The 19,557-nt window shown below is 44.2% G+C and overlaps 1 protein-coding gene across 1 annotated transcript; it reads right to left on the minus strand.

Moving 5' to 3' along the window:
* Positions 1 to 1,423: 1,423 nt before the first annotated feature.
* LOC135527542 (solute carrier family 26 member 6) lies at positions 1,424 to 17,653 on the minus strand. The gene is made up of 19 exons (XM_064956042.1): positions 17,134 to 17,653; positions 15,504 to 15,643; positions 15,253 to 15,363; positions 14,514 to 14,689; positions 14,170 to 14,334; positions 13,886 to 14,038; positions 13,373 to 13,455; positions 9,370 to 9,517; positions 9,114 to 9,227; positions 8,762 to 8,839; positions 8,583 to 8,678; positions 5,232 to 5,338; positions 4,757 to 4,826; positions 3,978 to 4,070; positions 3,637 to 3,759; positions 3,316 to 3,471; positions 3,047 to 3,101; positions 2,577 to 2,710; positions 1,424 to 1,823 (listed from the first exon to the last, which is right to left on the minus strand). Exons 1-19 carry the CDS (start codon positions 17,259 to 17,261, stop codon positions 1,800 to 1,802), a joined length of 2,154 nt encoding a protein of 717 aa, XP_064812114.1. The 5' UTR covers positions 17,262 to 17,653; the 3' UTR covers positions 1,424 to 1,799.
* Between the last annotated feature and the right edge of the window lie 1,904 nt (positions 17,654 to 19,557).

Genomic DNA, 19,557 nt, shown 5'->3' on the forward strand with positions numbered 1-19,557 from the left:
CAATTCCAGTGGGTCAGAAGTTTACATACACGAAGCTGACTGTGCCTTTAAACAGCTTGGAAAATTCCAGAAAATTGTGTCATGGCGTTAGAAGCTTCTGAAAGGCTAATTGGCATCATTTGAGTCAATTGGAGGTGTACCTGTGGATGTATTTTTAAGGCCTACCTTTAAACTCAGTGCCTCTTTGCTTGACCTTAGAGATCCTTTTTATTCTCTATGTTTGGTTAGGTCAGGGTGTGACTCTGGTGGGAAAGTCTATGTTTTCTATTTCTTTGTTTTTGGCCATGTGTGTGTGTCCTTTCAGGTTGTGTCGATATAGGACTCATTTTACTGTGGATATAGATACTTTTGTACCAGTTTCCTCCAGCATCTTCACAAGGTCATTTGCTGTTGTTCTGGGATTGATTTGCACTTTTCGGCACCAAAGTACTGTCACGACTTCCGTTTGTGTATTTGTATAGCATTTGCTAGACATTATACTGCAGTGATGGAGCTAGTAACATAAGCATTTTGCTGTACCTACTTTAAAATGCGCACATCTGTGTACGCAACCAATACACGTTGATTTGATATGTTGAGTTGCAAGCGTGACTATTCTACAGCTCCACAGGGAGATTGTACATGTCTGTGGTAGTTGGTCAGGGAACACACAGTACAGTCAGGGAATGTTTTACCAGTGATTAGGCAGGTTATACTGATAGATCCTGAAAAGCCTTCTCTGAAAGCGTCAAGCGGTGTTTGGAATACAAAAGCCTCTGACATACACAAAGTAGATGTCCTAACCGACATGCCACAACTATAGTTTGTTAACAAGAAATTTGTGCAGTGGTTGGAAAAACTTCCAACTTCAACTGTACATACACAGTGAGTAAACAGTATATGAAGTGGCCAGTGTTCAATATCTCTCTATACATGGGGCATTAGTCTTATGGTGCAGGGCAGAGTACCGGGAAGGTACCTTGCTAGTGATGGCTGTTTAACAGTCTAATGGCCTGGTGACAGAAGCTGTTTCTCAGTCTCTCGGTATCATATAGTCTTTTCTAACACTCTCTCCTGCCTGTGCCTTTAAGAGATATAGGCAGCATATGTTGTTGACACTCTGAACACTGCCTTGGGTGGTAGAACATGAGATAACAGCGTACCTATACATCATGCTCTGCATCCTGAGCACAAGCTTAGCTACATCAGTAAATGAAGATTATATGACACAGCACATGCAGATACTATTGAACATTAAGTCATTATTTTGATTGACATTGAACATTTGACAATGAACTGATATAGACATGACTCTGAACACAATGCATCTCTGCAATATAGAATCAAACATGTATGTTGACAATCACAACAGATAACTAACACTATTCTTCCTACAACAAATATAAAGTTAGGTATGAAGAGAAACATGTTTTTAGATGTTTTTTTTTATTTGTTATCAATTTAAACAATACATATACAATAGTTTATTTAGCACAGAAAATGTAAATATCTTTCAATATAAAAGTTTCCCCAAAGGTGTATCTATTTGCTTATAGGAAGGTCATAGAATAATACTATTCTGTTTCAATGTACATCCTTGGCACATTGCATGGAGTACAAGGCTAACATTCATCTGGGGTTGTCAAGGTTTGTGTGTCTCGTTGAAGTGTTTGTATCTGTGTCTCGTTTTGATACTTTCTTTCTTTCATACTTTCTTTCTGTGTCGTAATATGTGGACATAATATGAATGTCAAGTATTCTGAACTTTTTAATAAGTACCCAAGTCCCATACAGAAAGATGCCTCCATTACCCTCAGTATTCAGAAATGAGTCGCTTGCATTTCCTAGAGAGCAGAGAGGGAGATAGAGAAAGACAGGCAGGCGAGAGAGAGAGAGAGAGAGAGTGGGGAGAAACGAGGAGAGGACAGAGTGTTATACCATGGCTGGTTTGGTTATAAATAGTTAACAACTACAATCTAAAACTAAAGGCAAAAGCTCCACCCAGGGTCACGTACATTGTGGACCACTCTTGTATAGTCACATAGATGTTTGGGGCCACCCGGCACATAATGTTAGCAGACTGAGTTTATTGGTTTGAGAGGAAGATCTTGTGAAGTTAATGGCACTTCCTGTTTCAACACAGCCACCACCCTCGGCAGTTTCATAACATAGTCTCTGCACAATGCTTCAGAGAGGCTTAGGTCAGAGGCTGTGTATTCTAAACACCGCTTGACACTTTCAGAGAAGGCTTTTCAGGATCTATCAGTATAACCTGCCTAATCACTGGTAAAACATTCCCTGACTGTACTGTGTGTTCCCTGACCAACTACCACAGACATGTACAATCTCCCTGTGGAGCTGTAGAATAGTCACGCTTGCAACTAAATGCTAAAACAGAGCTGCCAGCAACCAACACCTAAACCCAACAAAACCAAATGTTTGAAAATAACCATTTGTGTGTATAAACAATATAAACAGGTTCACATTATTTTAGTAAAATAATGTGAGTGTGTTTGTGTGTGTGTGTGTGTATATTTGTGTAGACATGCTTGTGTGTTCGTGCACGTGTCGTGCCCATGTGTGTTAGTATGTTTCACCTCGTCATCTTTGTTCATCTTGGCCCTGTCTGTCTGACAGTGAAGCACTGCATCGTGGATTGAGGAGAAGAGAGATGCTTTGCTAACTTTCTCACTGAAGAACCCTCCACTCTCCAGGTTCTCAATAACACCAGCTACAGAAAGAGAGAGAGCGAGAGAGAGAGAGAGAGGAGGGAGGAATGGATGGGGAGAGAGTAGTGAGTGATGTGATCAAACATTCATAATTATGGTTAATCAACATTCTTAACTACCTAAACATTGGCCACTTTAGTGATTTTTGCCTGTATAATTAGTAATGATAAGCAATTCCATAAGAGAATGCAAGTAAATAACTCAGAAAACATGATGAAAAACACAGAAACAACTACAGGAACACACACTATTTTCAGCACCCAGGGTATGTATGTTACAGTGCTGTATGTTTAGCATTGGAGGTTTTGGTAATAGTACATGGAAAATGTAACACTCACTCTGACATCCACACAGGACCACCTCTACACCGATATCACCGTAGTCTCTTTGGATCTGAAGCAGCACCAGAGAGGTCAAAGGTCAGGTCAGAGAGAGCGAGAAAGAGACTGCTCCATTAATTTTGCTTGAATTGTGTCTCTCATTTTGGCAACATTGCATTTTTTTGCATTTTATCAGAGAACATAGAGGGAGAGAAAGAGCGAGGTAAGCTGGCAGAACAGGTTAAAAGGTTGAGTAAGATGGATATCAATGCATACAGACGACTCACATTGCGTAGAGTCTTGACGCCCACAGTATCCAGGAAGTTGACTGGACTCAGTTCCAGGATGATGGCACGAGGAAGGGTGGAGTCAGGTTTACTCCCTTCCTCCACTGTGGCCACACCCTTCTCCACCTCGTTCTCCGAACTGTCTGGCTCGCCTTCCTGGACAGGACAAGATATGGATGGATCATCCATAAGACACTCACCCAACACATTACCTGCATAGTAATCCAATACTCTCCGAACACATTGACCATATTAGTGGATTTCATTGGAGATATACAAACAGACTGGAATGATCTCTTCAGTGCCACTCCTCCTCCTCACCCATTCCTGTGCATTCTTCTTTGCGTCCCTCTTGGCTTTCCTGGCCTCCTTCTTTTCCTTCCTCAGTCTCTTGGCCTCTGCTTTCTTCTTTTGGGAGATGAGCTTGATGATGTCAATCCCACTCTGGAGACGCAATAGCAAGGGAGTGAGACATCTATCATCTTTTATTATTCCTGCCTTGGAACATGACAGCATAATGGGGTTGTAGAGAGGAGAGAGGAAGAGATGCCACCCTAACAATGTCTGTCACGCTCTCCATACGCACACAGCAGAATGGAAGCAAAACAGGGCAGGCGTTTTGACAAAGTATGTGTAGTGCATAGTAATTCCTGTGACCTCACCTTCTCTGCCAGGGCATCTTGGTACATCTCAGCGTTGGCAAAGTAGAGAGTCGCAGAGGAGCGGAAGATCACCACACCAGGGATCTCATTCACCTGAGAGACAATGGTGATTTTTATCAATGCTCTTATTATAATAAAGACTAAGGTGGGAGGGGTGCTGGAAAAAGGTTTGGCCATGCTACAGATGTCTGTATGGGTCCGCTAATACAGGACTTGTAAAGGCCCAGTGCAATACTTTTGGGGAAAAATCCTTTGTATTTATTGATGTTTTTTCAGTGGGTGCTGCATCACCCTCAGCACCCCTATTTCCCGCGGCTATGATTGAAACAATACCAAAGTGGTTACCCTGCCACTGTTGTGGTAAAAAGCGGAGGGATAGTTGTTTACAAACATTGGAGTAAAACAGCTAATATTTTGGGTTCTGATCGGTTACGACAGTTAAGGCATTTATAAATGATATTCTTCTAGAATCAATGGGTGTATATCATTCATTTATAAGTCCAAAAATGGATGTTGCAACTAATGATTCCAGTATTAAGAATATGATTGGGGAGGTGAAGCTGATCCTAGATCTGTAACTAGGGGCAACGTCACCCCAGACCCTAGTTGAAGTATACCTTACAACTGATATACTGTAGAAAACCAAAGTGAAACACCTCCACAGACATAGACCTGATACCTACACGTTGAAGACTCCCTCTTGATTGAGTGGCAGTATGAATAGAGAGTAACTGAATACATGCTGTATGTTTTTATATCCTGTTGCCATGGATGCATACCTGATTATAGTTCTCCACTGGTCTGTAGATGTCGGTCTCAGGGACTTGCCCTAGGAGGGAGTACTTCGGCCTGAAAGGGACAAATAGACAGGTGTAGCGATTTAACACACAATTTATTACACAATTTGGTATGTTTTTTCAAAGATAGTTTCACAAGTGTAGCGATATGACATCTCGTCCCCTTTAAATCTGTTAAAATGACTTTTAAGAGTGAATGGGTGGTTTAATGATGTGTGGGGTAGATCCAAATGAATAGTGTTGGATGTCTGTGGTTAGGTGGAGTCTGTCTGGGATAGTTTTGTGTGTGTGTGTGTGTGTGTGTGTGTGTGTGTGTGTGTGTGTGTGTGTGTGTGTGTGTGTCAATGCAGCGGCCTATTTGGTCAAATTCTTAATTTTGTGTATGTATTAGAAACAAGGGTGCGTGTACACTCTAGTGTGTGTGTGTGTGAGTGTGTGAGAGCAGTTGTGTACTCACAGCTGGGTCCTGAAGATGACCGTGAGCATGGAGAAGGCAATGGAGGCTGCCAGGCCAATGTCAGGATTGAAGAGCACGGTCAGGATCAGAGTGGCCACCCACACCAGCTAGGGAGAGGGGGGGGGGCAGACAGACGAAAGTTAACACACATCCTCCTCCCTCACCAAACTCTCTCACTTTACCCCTGAGACTTCTGTTTCTACTATGGGATCATATTACCTCTGTGAGGAAAAAACAATTAAATAAAATCTAGCTCATCCTCCCCTTTTGCCCCTCTATTCTCTTTCTCCGCTCTCCTCCTTCATCTCTCCAATATACCCCCCTCCCCCTCCTCCCCCTCCGCCCTCTTTCTCCTCTCCTCCTTCATCTCTCCAATATACCCCCCCCCCCCCTCCCCCTCCGCCCTCTTTCTCCTCTCCTCCTTCATCTCTCCAATATGCCCCCCTCCCCCTCCTCCCCCTCCGCCCTCTTTCTCCACTCCATCTCTCCAATATATCCCCCCCTCCCCCTCCTCCCCCCGCCCTCCTTCTCCACTCTCCTCCTTTCATCTCTCCAATATACCCCCCTCCCCCTCCTCCCCCTCCGCCCTCTTTCTCCACTCCATCTCTCCAATATATCCCCCTACCCCTCCTCCCCCACCCTCTTTCTCCTCTCTCCTCCTAGTGGTTAGAAGGTTGCAAGTTCAAACCCCCGAGCTGACAAGGTACAAATCTGTCGTTCTGCCCCTGAACAGGCCGTCATTGAAAATAAGAATTTGTTCTTAACTGACTTGCCTAGTTAAATAAAGGTAAAATATATTTTTTAAACTCTCCAATATATCCCCATCCCCCTCCGCCCTCTCTCCTCTCTCCTCCTTCATCTCTCCAATATATCCCTCTACCCCTCCTCCCCCCGCCCTCTTTCTCCACTCTCCTCCTTCATCTCTCCAATATATCCCCATCCCCCTCCGCCCTCTCTCCTCTCTCCTCCTTCATCTCTCCAATATATCCCTCTACCCCTCCTCCCTCCGCCCTCTTTCTCCTCTCTCCTCCTTCATCTCTCCAATATATCCCTCTACCCCTCCTCCCTCCGCCCTCTTTCTCCACTCTCCTCCTTCATCTCTCCAATATACCCCCCTACCCCTCCTCCCCCCGCCCTATTTCTCCTCTCCTCCTTCATCTCTCCAATATATCCCCCCCCCCTCCTCCCCCACCCCCTTTCTCCTCTCTCCTCCTTCATCTCTCCAATATATCCCTCTTCCCCTCCTCCCCCCGCCCTCTTTCTCCACTCTCCTTCTTCATCTCTCCAATATATCCCCCTCTCCCTCCACCCTCTTTCTCCTCTCCTCCTTCATCTCTCCAATATATCCCCCTCCCCCTCCACCCTCTTTCTCCTCTCCTCTTTCATCTCTCCAATATATCCCTCTACCCCTCCTCCCCCGCCCTCTTTCTCCACTCTCCTTCTTCATCTCTCCAATATATCCCCCTCCCCCTCCCCCTCCGCCCTCTTTCTCCTCTCCCCCTTCATCTCTCCAATATATTCCCCTACCCCCTCCTCCCCCACCCTCTTTCTCCTCTCCTCCTTCATCTCTCCAATATATCCCCCTCCCCCTCCACCCTCTTTCTCCTCTCCTCTTTCATCTCTCCAATATATTCCCCTACCCCTCCTCCCCCACCCTCTTTCTCCTCTCCTCCTTCATCTCTCCAATATATCCCCCTCCCCCTCCCCCTCCGCCCTCTTTCTCCTCTCCCCCTTCATCTCTCCAATATATTCCCCTACCCCTCCTCCCCCACCCTCTTTCTCCTCTCCTCCTTCATCTCTCCAATATATCCCCCTCCCCCTCCACCCTCTTTCTCCTCTCCTCTTTCATCTCTCCAATATATTCCCCTACCCCTCCTCCCCCCGCCCTCTTTCTCCTCTCCTCCTTCATCTCTCCAATATATCCCCCTCCACCCTCTTTCTCCTCTCCTCTTTCATCTCTCCAATATATCCCTCTTCCCCTCCTCCCCCTGCCCTCTTTCTCCACTCTCCTTCTTCATCTCTCCAATATATCCCCCTCTCCCTCCACCCTCTTTCTCCTCTCCTCCTTCATCTCTCCAATATATCCCCCTCCCCCTCCACCCTCTTTCTCCTCTCCTCTTTCATCTCTCCAATATATCCCTCTACCCCTCCTCCCCCCGCCCTCTTTCTCCACTCTCCTTCTTCATCTCTCCAATATATCCCCCTCCCCCTCCCCCTCCGCCCTCTTTCTCCTCTCCCCCTTCATCTCTCCAATATATTCCCCTACCCCTCCTCCCCCACCCTCTTTCTCCTCTCCTCCTTCATCTCTCCAATATATCCCCCTCCCCCTCCACCCTCTTTCTCCTCTCCTCTTTCATCTCTCCAATATATTCCCCTACCCCTCCTCCCCCACCCTCTTTCTCATCTCCTCCTTCATCTCTCCAATATATCCCCCTCCCCCTCCACCCTCTTTCTCCTCTCCTCTTTCATCTCTACAATATATTCCCCTACCCCTCCTCCCCCTGCCCTCTTTCTCTGCTCTCCTCCTTCATCTCTCCAATATATCCCCCTCCCCCTCCTCCCCCCGCCCTCTTTCTCCGCTCTCCTCCTTCATCTCTATAATATATCCCCCTCCTCCCCCGCCCTCTTTCTCCGCTCTCCTCCTTCATCTCTCCAATATATCCCCCTCCTCCCCCCGCCCTCTTTCTCCACTCTCCTCCTTCATCTCTATAATATATCCCCCTCCCCCTCCTCCCCCGGCCTCTTTCTCCTCTCCTAATTCATCTCTCCAATATATCCCCCTCCCCCTCCTTCCCCGCCCTCTTTCTCCTCTCTCCTCCTTCATCTCCCCAATATATCCCCCTACCCCTCCTCCCCACGCCCTCTTTCTCTGCTCTCCTCCTTCATCTCTCCAATATATCCCCCTACCCCTCCTCCCCCTGCCCTCTTTCTCCGCTCTCCTCCTTCATCTCTTCAATATATCCCCCTACCCCTCCTCCCCACGCCCTCTTTCTCTGCTCTCCTCCTTCATCTCTCCAATATATCCCCCTACCCCTCCTCCCCCTGCCCTCTTTCTCCGCTCTCCTCCTTCATCTCTTCAATATATCCCCCTACCTCTCCTCCCCCCGCCCTCTTTCTCCACTCTCCTCCTTGATCTCTATAATATATCCCCCTCCTCCCCCCACCCTCTTTCTCCACTCTCCTCCTTGATCTCTATAATATATCCCCCTCCTCCCCCGCCCTCTTTCTGCTCTCCTCCTTCCTCTCCAATATATCCCCCTCCCCCTCCTCCCCCGCCCTCTTTCTCCTCTCTCCTCCTTCATCTCTCCCTGCTCTCTCTCTCCCCCTTCCATCTCTCTCTCACTCACTCACCATATCCACTTTATTGCTCTTCCACAGAGTTGGGATGTCCATGAACTGCTTCATCATCCCTTGCAGGTTCACATAGATTATGGCTGCCAACACGGCCTGGTGGACAGAGCGACAGCCACCAATCACAATCACACACAGAACCACCTCAGTCTATTAACAAACAGCTAATAGAATGGTACCTTTGGCAGCTCTTCAAAGAGAGCACCAATCCACAGCATGATGACCAGAATCACCATGGCTGAAAGAGCACTCGCCACCTGGGAGGGAGAGAGTGATGGATCAGTGAGGGTTAAAACAGACAACAACCAGGCCCTCCTGTAATTGTGTAATGTTGTGAATATTGAGCCCTGTCTGTTTAAATGATGAGCTATACAACTAATTATATGTGTTTTAATGAACCCACGTGGGTGTGTGATGTAGTTTTAATTAACTCTTCAAGTGTTTTTTAATGAACCCACTTATCAATGCAACAGAATAATGTATGACTACAGAATAATGTATGACTACTGTCATAATGAGAGGAGTCTGTACCTGAGTCTTGCCCCCAGTGCTTTCCTGTACCATGGTGCGGGACATGGAGCAACTGATTGCAAAGCACTGAAACACCCCTCCAATGGTGTTGCTGAGACCCAGGGCTATCAATTCCTAAACCAGGTAGAGACCACTTTCTTCAGTAAATGGGGGAGTGAATAGCACAACCAGTCATTCACAAGTAGTGCATGCCACACATTACAACAACCACACCCAGAGAGATTTACAATCACATAGTCATTGACAATGATTTTACCTGGTTGCTGTCAACTTTGTAGCCATATTTTAGGGCAAAGATCCGTCCGAGGGAGATGGCAATGCCGTAGCCAACCACAGACAGAGCAAAGGCATCACCTATCACCTGCCCAAATAGAGAGGCTGTAGGCATGACAGGGGGCTGTAGACTAGGGAAGAGAAACAAGGGTAACATTATTCTCGTTGACAATGATATCTTTGTTTGATCATGTTGTGTACTGTAGTTTGGTGGTTGTATAGCTAGGTATAATGGCATCTGTACGAGTGGTTGTGTAGTTAGACTATGTGACTGAGTATCTGGGATATGGGCTGTTATGGCTGTGTATGTACTGTATGTTGTTTTGTATTTATGTGGTTGTGTATCTGTGGTTGTATCTATGTGGTTGTGTATCTATGTGGTTATGTATCTGTGGTTGTGTATCTATGTGGTTATGTATCTGTGGTTGTGTATCTATGTGGTTATGTATCTGTGGTTGTGTATCTATGTGGTTGTGTATCTGTGGTTGTGTATCTATGTGGTTGTGTATCTGTGGTTGTGTATCTATGTGGTTGTGTATCTGTGGTTATGTATCTGTGGTTGTGTATCTATGTGGTTATGTATCGAATAGCCAACGCGATGTGCAACATTTCAGGAATGTTAGGAACCAATATACACAGGCAGTTAGGAAAGCAAAGGCTAGCTTTTTCAAGCAGAAATGTGCATCCTGCAGCACAAACTCCAAAATGTTCTGGGACACTAAAGAATAAGAGCACATCCTCCCAGCTGCCCACTGCACTCAGGCTAGGAAACACTGTCACCACCAATAAATCTGCGATAATTGAGAATTTCAATAAGCATTTTTCTACAGCTGGCCATGCTTTCCACCTGGCTACCTCTACCCTGGTCAACAGCTCTGCGCCCCCCAAAGCAACTTGCCCAAGCTTCCCCCATTTCTACTTTCCAGATAGCTGATGTTCTGAAAGTGCTGCAAAATCTGGACCCCTACAAATCAGCCGGGTTAGACATTTTGGACCCTCTCTTTCAAAAATTATCCGCTAAATTTGTTCCAACCCCTATTACTAGCCTGTTCAACCTCTCTTTCATATCGTCTGAGATCCCCAAAGATTGGAAAGCTGCCGCAGTCATCCCCCTCTTCAAAAGGGGGTAACACTCTAGACCCAAACTGCTACAGACCTATATCTATCCTACCCTGCCTTTCTAAGGTCTTCGAAAGCCAAGTTAAAATGTCTTAGGGATAGGGGCAGTATTTTCACGTCCGAATGAAAAGCGTGCCCAAAGTAAACTGCCTGTTACTCAGGCCCAGAAGCTAGGATATGCATAAAACTGTTCAAATAATGTCTGTGAGTATAACAGAACTGATTTGTCAGTGGGAAAAAAATTGAGGTCATTGTTTTCAGCCCTATTTAATAGGGACCTGGTTGCAGTTCCTATGGCTTCCACTAGATGTCAACAGTCTTTAGAAATTGATTGATGTTTTTCTTTTGAGATATGAAGAAGTAGGGTTGTTCATTGTAAGTATCATTCCAAGTGGACTCTACTGTTTGATGCGCGTGAACTGGAACGCGCTTCACATTGTTTTTATCCGGTATTGAACACAGTATATTACGTCTTAAATTGTATTGATTATTTACGTTTTAGGATACCTTAGGATGGATTAGGAACATTGTTTGAAATGTTTGGACCAAGTTTACAGGTAACTTATTAGATACTTTGTAGTCATTTTGGGCGAGTTGGAAACAGTGTATTTCTGAATCAAACACGCCAAATAAATTGACATTTTGGGGATATAAAGAAGGACATTATCGAACAAAAGGACAATTTGTGATGTTTCTGGGACATTTTGGAGTGCCAACAGAAGAAGATCTTCAAAGGTAAGGCATTTATTATATCGCTATTTCTGACTTTTGTGTCGCCACCTGCCTGGATGAAAATTATTTTCAAGTGCTTGTATGCGGGTGCTGTCCTCAGATAATCGCATGGTCTGCTTTCGCCGTAAAGCCTTTTTGAAATCTAACACTGCGGCTGGATTAACAAGTTAAGCTTTATTTTGATGTATTATACTTATATTTTCGTGAATCTTGAATATTGATATTTCTGTAGCTTGAATTTGGCGCTCTGCAATTTCATTAGATGTTGTCAAATCGATTCGCTAAAGGGATTGGCGCGCGAAGGGATCCATAACAGGTAAAACAAACAGATCACCGACCATTTGAAATCCCACCATACCTTCTCCGCTATGCAATCTGGTTTCAGAGCTGGTCATGGGTGCACCTCGGCCACGCTCAAGGTCCTAAACGATATCATAACCGCCATCTATAAGAGACAATACTGTGCAGCTGTATTTACCGACCTGGCCAAGCCTTTCAACTCTGTCAATTACCACATTCTTATCGGCAGACTCAACAGCCTTGGCTTCTCAAATGACTGACTCGCCTGGCTCACCAACTACTTCTCAGACAGAGTTCAGTATGTCAAATCGGAGGAACTGTTGTCCGGACCTCTGGCAGTCTCTTTGGGTGTGCCACAGGGTTCAATCCTCGGGATGACTCTTTTCTCTATATACATCAATGATGTCGCTCGCTCTTGCTGCTGGTGATTCTCTAATCCACCTCAACACAGACGACACCATTCTGTATACTTCTGGCCCTTCTTTGGACACTGTGTTAACTAACCTCTAGACGAGCTTCATTCCATACAACTCTCCTTCCGTGGCCTCCAACTGCTCTTAAATGCAAGTAAAACTAAATGCATGCTCTTCAATCGATTGCTGCCCACAACTGCCCGCCCATCCAGCATCACTACTCTGGACGGTTCTGACTTAGAATATGTGGACAAATACAAATACCTAGGTGTCTGGTTAGACTGTAAACTCTCCTTCCAGACTCACATTAAGCATCTCCAATCCAAAATTAAATCTAGAATTGGCTTCCTATTTCGCAACAAAGCATCTTTCACTCATGCTGCCAAACATATCCTCATAAAACTAACTATCTTACCGATCCTTGACTTCGGCGATGTCATTTACAAAATAACCTCCAACACTCTACTCAGCAAATTGGATGCAGTATATCACAGTGCCATCCGTTTTGTCACCAAAGCCCCATATACTACCCACCACTGCGACCTGAATGCTCTCGTTGGCTGGCCCTCGCTTCATATTCATCTCCAAACCCACTGGCTCCAGGTCATCTACAAGTATTTGATAGGTAAATCCCCGTATTATCTCAGCTCACTGGTCACCATAGCAGCACCCACCCATAGCATGAGCTCCAGCAGGTATATTTCACTGGTCACCCCCAAAGCCAATTCTTCCTTCGCACGCCTTTCCTTACAGTTCTCTGCTGCCAATGACTGGAACAAACTGCAAAAATCACTGAAGCTGGAGACTCATTTCTCCCTCACTAGCTTTAAGCACCAGCTGTCAGAGCAGCTCACAGATCACTGCACCTGTACATAGCCCATCTGTAAATAGCCCATCCAACTACCTCATCCGCTCCTGTTATTTATTTTCTTTATTTTGCTCCTTTGCACCCCAGTATCTCTACTTGCACACTTATCTTCTACACATCCATCACTCCAGTGTTTTAATTGCTATTTTGTAATTATTTAGCCACTATTGCCTATTCATTGCCTTACCTCCCTTATCCTACCTCATTTGTACACACTGTATATATAGTTTTTCTATTGTATTATTGACTGTATGTTTGTTATTCCATGTGTAACTCTGTGTTGTTGTTTGTGCCACACTGCTTTGCTTTATCTTGGCCAGATCGCAGTTGTAAATGAGAACTTGTTCTCAACTAGCCTACCTGGTTAAATAAAGGTGAAATAAAATAAAACATTAAACAAATATGTATCTGTGGTTGTGTATCTATGTGGTTGTGTATCTATGTTTTTTATTTTTTTATTTTACTAGGCAAGTCAGTTAAGAACAAATTCTTATTTTCAATGACGGTATCTCTATGTGTGTATCTCTATGTGTGTATAATGCTCCTCTCCTCACCCAGAGGGGATCTCTCCCACCACTTCCACTCCATACTTCCCGTCCAGGTTGACCTGCCAGGAGACCACCGTGGCGATGATGATCTGACAACAGACAGACGAAGAGATTAATTCAATGTTTGAATCCACATTTGGTATTAGTGGACATTATACATTATTTCTAGATAATCTTTTGTATAAAAAAAAAATCTGCTATTAAAGTCAATGTCAGAGAGAGAGAGAGCAACTTTTTTCACAGTTGGAACTTAGATTGAATAAAATATACTCTATCTATAGATAGTTGTTACAGTACCTTGTTGTACTTTCATAAAAATAATGTTTGGCTGTTTATGTGGTCAAAATAAAGTTACTATATTTTTGTTCTACATTAACAGTGTTCCTCCTATTCCACTTCATTATCCATTGTTAATGCACAACAATTTTATCTCAATGCCATTAATTGGTCTAACATTCACGATGGGAACTAATCTGTTTATCCTCTGTTGGGTGTAGGAGGAGTGGGACTGTGACTCACCCCTAGCAGCTCTACAGGAATGGGTACTGGCAGCTTTTTGCCCAGGTAGGTGTTGAGCTCCTTGACCATGACGAGGCCAATGATGGACACCAGGCTCACCACTAGAGTGCCTATGTTGGTTTCTGGCACCAGATAGCACACCTCTATCACCGTCTACACAGAGACAGAGACAGAGAGAGAGAGAGAGAGAGAGAGAGAGAGAGAGAGAGAGAGATGGGCATCAGGACATGGGACAGGACACATGCTTGAGTATATGCATTTAACTGTGTGTTTGTAGTACTTACAAATATCAGGGCGAAGGGTCCGCTGTGGCGTTTTGGACTGATGCCAAAGGTGTACTTGAGCTGAGAGACGATGACGTGGATGGCTGCTCCAGTGGTGTACCCTCTGACCAGGGGCTCAGACAGGTAGGTCACCACAAAGCCAAACTGAACCAGGCCCAGGAGCATCTACACACACATTCACACACGCACACGGGAGAGGCTGTCATACAATCTCTGCTAATGTAACAGGTAGTTTGGAGAAAAGTAATGATGAATAACTTTGCCTGAGACCTAAAGATTTTCTAGGCTTTAGCTCAGCAGGCTAACAGTCTTGTGGCATGCAGTGGAAGTTCAGTCAAATTTACCTGGAAGAGGCCGGACAAGAAAGTAACGGCAGCAGCCACTTTCACCCGCTCTGTGTCTCGAGCCAAAACATCCACCATACTCTGATTGGTGGCGTTATCATACATCATGAAGTTAGTGTCTGGGGCCAAGCGCTCTGTCACTCCCCCAATCATCACACTCATCACTGCATATGTACCTAAGAGAGAGAGAGAGAGGTTTATGTACAGTAAAGTAGTTAGTTTGAAATGTTCTGACTAGGCAAAACATTAGTGTTGTGTTCACTGGATGGCAAAATAAGGTATAGTCATCTCGGGTCCTACTAATCACCCCAAATAACTCCAAACAGGTACCCAAACCAACCCAAAAGAACCCAAAATACCCAAAACAACCCCAAAGTAACCAAAATGTCCTTAAAACACCCCAAACAACCGAAAAAAGGTACCCAAAACACCCCAAAAGAACCCCCAAAGTACCAAAAACAATCCAAAAGTACCCAAAACAACCACAAACAGGTACTGGTTTGTGCTTTATTGGGTTCAGGATACTATATTCTATATTGTCACGATAGCAGAGATAATAAAAAAAGTATGACTGAAATGTTTGTGCATGTAGAGGTTATTTGAGGTTCTTTAGGGTAACTGTTTTGAGTTGTTTTGGGTTGTTTTGGATTGTCTGGGGTGATTAGTAGGACCCATGGTCCCTGTGTGTGACATCAAACATTAAACATGGTTTGCACTCTCTACATAGTAAAGAACTTACCCACAGAGATGTGTTTGGACGACCCAAAGATGAAGTAGATGAGGATGGGGTAAAAGGAAGAGTAGAGACCAAACACTGGTGGCACTGCTGCTAGCAGAGCATAGGCCATCCCTACAGTGACACAACATATATTCAAAGGTTACTCAAAGATGGTTAATATGTGTTTATTAAAGAGGGTAACAAGGCAATAATACAAGACACATAAAAGGATGTTTTAAATACAGACGTTATATTTAGTCAGGCAATCAGACCTTGTGGCAGGTGCATGATGCCCACACTGATGCCTGAGATCAGGTCTCCGATGGCGTTGTCTCTGAGGGAGTAGCGAGGCAGCCAGGAGAGGACAGGAACAGACGACAACATACAACTCTTCAGCTTGGGGCCAGAACACCTGAGAGAAGACACACACGCACGCACGCACGCACGCACACACACACACGCACGCACGCACGCACGCACACACACACACACACACACACAGAGAGACTTAGAAAAGCTAACACTAATGAGACATATGGTTTATGAGGGTACGCCTCATATGAGTTTCGCCTCTAATGTTCTACTGTTCTACTGTTTCCAGTTCTAATGTTTTAACCCTGGTATGACAACAGTAAATTGAGTACCGATCATCTCTTAAAGCCCTGAAACAGGCACACAGGACCTACTGAGACATACAGGTGTAGGATCTTAATAATTGACATTTCCGGTTGCGGCAGAATCATTTTCCTGCTGTAGCAAACTTGCTCATATTAAGATCCCACATCTGTAGGGGGAACTAAGAGGCACACTCAGGTACTCTTAGACCAACTGCTAGAACAACATAGGATACACTGAGACTGTCCAGCATTACAGATGTTATTATATTTACTGTAGTCAGTTACGTTATAATATATAATATAATATAATAATATATCCCATTTAGCAGACGCTTTTGTCCAAAGCGACTTACATGTCGGCTGGGGGCACTACTTTTACATATGGGTGGCCCCAGCGGGAATCGAACCCACGACGCTTGGCGTTGCAAGCGCCATGCTCTACCGACTGAGCCACACAGGACCGTTACCAGCTCAAATTTTGTAATCAGATTACAGATACTTTTGAAAAATTGGATGATTACTTCTTGGATTGGTTTTAGGGAAGAGAAAGGGGATACCTAGTCAGTTACACAACTGAATGCATTCAACCGAAATGTGCCTTCCGCATTTAACCCAACCCCTTTAAGTCAGAGAGGTGCGGGGGGCTGCCTCATTAATCATCGGTACCCGGGGAATTAAGAAAATACATGACGACACCGTTCTGTTTACTCAATGACATTCAATTCAGAATTTAAAACATTTGCAAGTTTAAGTTTGTTCCACCTGAAGGAGTCTGATGACGAGTCAGAGATCCCTATAATGACATACCAAATGCATTTGATGGATGCCTCACAAAGTGATGCTTCAGAACTTTTGTCTAATTTCAGACAGTAGAACGTGGTGTACAGCAAAAAAAATTTTTTTCCCCCCTGATTTTTGGTAATTCATATGATATGTTGCGAATCCAATTCGTAAATGCTACAAATTTGTTGTGCTTAAGATCACAGACGGCAACTTTAGGGGAAAAGCAGTCCAAAAGTAACGGAAAGTAATCAGATTACATTACTGAGTTTGAGTAATTCAAAAGTTGTGTTACTCATAATTTTGGACAGGTATCTTGTAACTGATTACATTTACAAATTAACCTACCCAACCATGTGCATTATTATACTTTACAATACTCACTCAATTGTGAGTCATTTCTGAGACAGCATTCTAGAGACATCAACACTAAACACTGTTTTGTCACAGTTTCATTTCATTTCATTTTTTTGTATGCTAGGTTAAAGTAAGGTTATCACCTTACCTCAATGACTCTCTGATCTTTTCAGAGAAAGGGACTCTAACATCTGATTTCTCAGCCAACTGGTCCACTTTTCCCTCATCCAGCACCTCTCTGTGAACACAGTAGCCCACACGCCTTCTCTCCTCCATGGTTGGGCCTGTGTGTCCTGTATGTGTAGAGGTCACCTCTGATAATTCCTTCAACCTTGTCTCTCCCTGTGCTCTGATGTGTTGTGATCTTATGACTTAAATGTCTTATGTGTCAATAGAAACTGGCTTCAGGTTGATTCTCAAGGATCAGTTGTGATATCCCACTTGTCGTAGTTTCAACCTGTGGAAAGATGTTTCTCTCCTTCAATTTCGGTTTGTCCAAATATGGTCATCCAAATGCTTGATGAATCTGTGTCCAAACTGTCTGAGCCTTTGTACGACTTTGTTCCAGTTAGAGAGGATATTTTTTATTTTATTAATCCCTTTGAGATTCACTGAGAGCCACACTCTTTTCCTCCTTAGCCTTCTCTGTTACTGAGTATTCCCGCTTGTCCAAGTATCTTGACAGTGGACCTTGAAGACAAAACAGAGATATAGTCGTGGAGGTGGGGAGGACTGAGGAGGAGAGCAAAGTCCCAGTCAATCATTTGTCACAGCTGAGACGGACAGTCAGGCATGCGGTTGGACGTTGGAGCTTCAAGCCAAGGCAGTGAGACAGCAGGTCTTTAGAAAGAGACAATATGAGGAGCCTTATCTGGGCCTGATTAGATAGAGGACATCAGGGAGTCAGGGATATTACCATTGTTTTTGCTTGGTGTGGATGGTGTACGACCAGGTTGTGTGCACAAACTGATACGGCCCCAATAATGATACTAGGGGACCTTGAGGTATAAATAATGAACCTGTTGGGTTGGAGTTGGTTGGACATTCTAATGTTAAAAACCAAACCTCTTTTGGAACAGGTTATTGTTGGTCCATGTCAAAGGAAATGCCTAAAACGGTGATCCTGGATGTGCTTTGCCCTCCAGTTCACCCCTCTTGTGGAGTCCCTAATATGTAACTATATGTATGCTCTCTGCTCTCTGATTATTATCTATGGGCAGGTCTTCTGTCCCTCCCTTTGCAGTAAAGTTAAATTATAGGCTGTACTCTCTTCCCCCCTCTTCTGACATGGAGCAGATATTTAATATTTATTCATATTTCATTTCTATCTAAAGCTTGATGATATATGTTGAAACAATATGACTTTATTTACTATTCAAAAGGTTCACATAGAGTTAAATAGAAGTATTGACTTCACAACTTTGCATTGGGAAAAGAATCCTAATGATAAGTGATCTAACAGGGGTGTTGCACCTGTCAATCATTAAAAGTAAACCCACCATTGTGGAAACTGTGTGTGTGTGTGTGTGTGTGTGTGTGTGTGTGTGTGTGTGTGTGTGTGTGTGTGTGTGTGTGTGTGTGTGTGTGTGTGTGTGTGTGTGTGTGTGTGTGTGTGTGTGTGTGTGTGTGTGTGTGTGTCAGTGCAGAGTCCTATTTGGTCAAATTCTTAATTTTGTGTATGTATTAGAAACAAGGGTGGCTCAACTTACCCCACTCTCCCCTATGAAACATCAGGTTGACATTTTTATTGTCATCAGGTTTCCCCAGCTGCAAAGTCAAAATTGCCTGTATTGTAAAGATTTATGAAAACAAAAATGTGCTTTTTGGTCTTAATTTAAGGTTAGGGTTAGAGGTGTGGTTACAACATGATATCACAGGATAACGTCAGCTTGGTTTTAATTTATTTTTTAATGTCACAGTAGTTGACGTTTTTCGCAATACATTACAGTCAATGGGAAAATATGAATGTCACAGGGTTGACGTTTTTCTCATTTATCTGTCTCTCACTCTCTACCTCCTCTTTATCCCCCTTCATTCTCTTCTCTCTCCCTCTACTCTTTCCCTGCCTCCCCCTACTCTCATCTCTCTCTCTCTCCTTCTCCCTCCTCTCTCCTCTCTCCCACAGACAGACCGACAGACAGACAGGTCAACAGACAGACAGACAGGCCGACAGACAGGCAGGCAGGCAGGCAGGCAGGCAGACAAAGACAGAGACACAGACAGGCTGACAGACAGACAGGCAGTTAGGCAGGCAGAGAAACAGAAAGACAGTTTCAAGTTAATAAAAACAAAAATTGACCAATATTTTCTTCAGAATTCATTCAATAATTCAATTAGTTTTCTAGAACTGCAAGACCATTGTGTCCAATAGAGGTCAAAAACGCTTTTGGTTCGATTGACTTCAGATTTCATATGCAGGGTCCCCAGATCACAAATAGATTCAACTTTTTTAACCCTTTGAAACCACCCCTACGATGCCCAGTTAAGTCACTTCAATGTATAGCTTCCTGGGGACACTGTTTAACGATGCCCTGTCTTTCAAATCTTTACGCTAAGAATTGACCGATAGATG

The sequence above is a fragment of the Oncorhynchus masou genome, chromosome 33 (genome assembly GCF_036934945.1).
Source record: "Oncorhynchus masou masou isolate Uvic2021 chromosome 33, UVic_Omas_1.1, whole genome shotgun sequence".
Classification (NCBI taxonomy): Eukaryota; Metazoa; Chordata; class Actinopteri; order Salmoniformes; family Salmonidae; genus Oncorhynchus; species Oncorhynchus masou.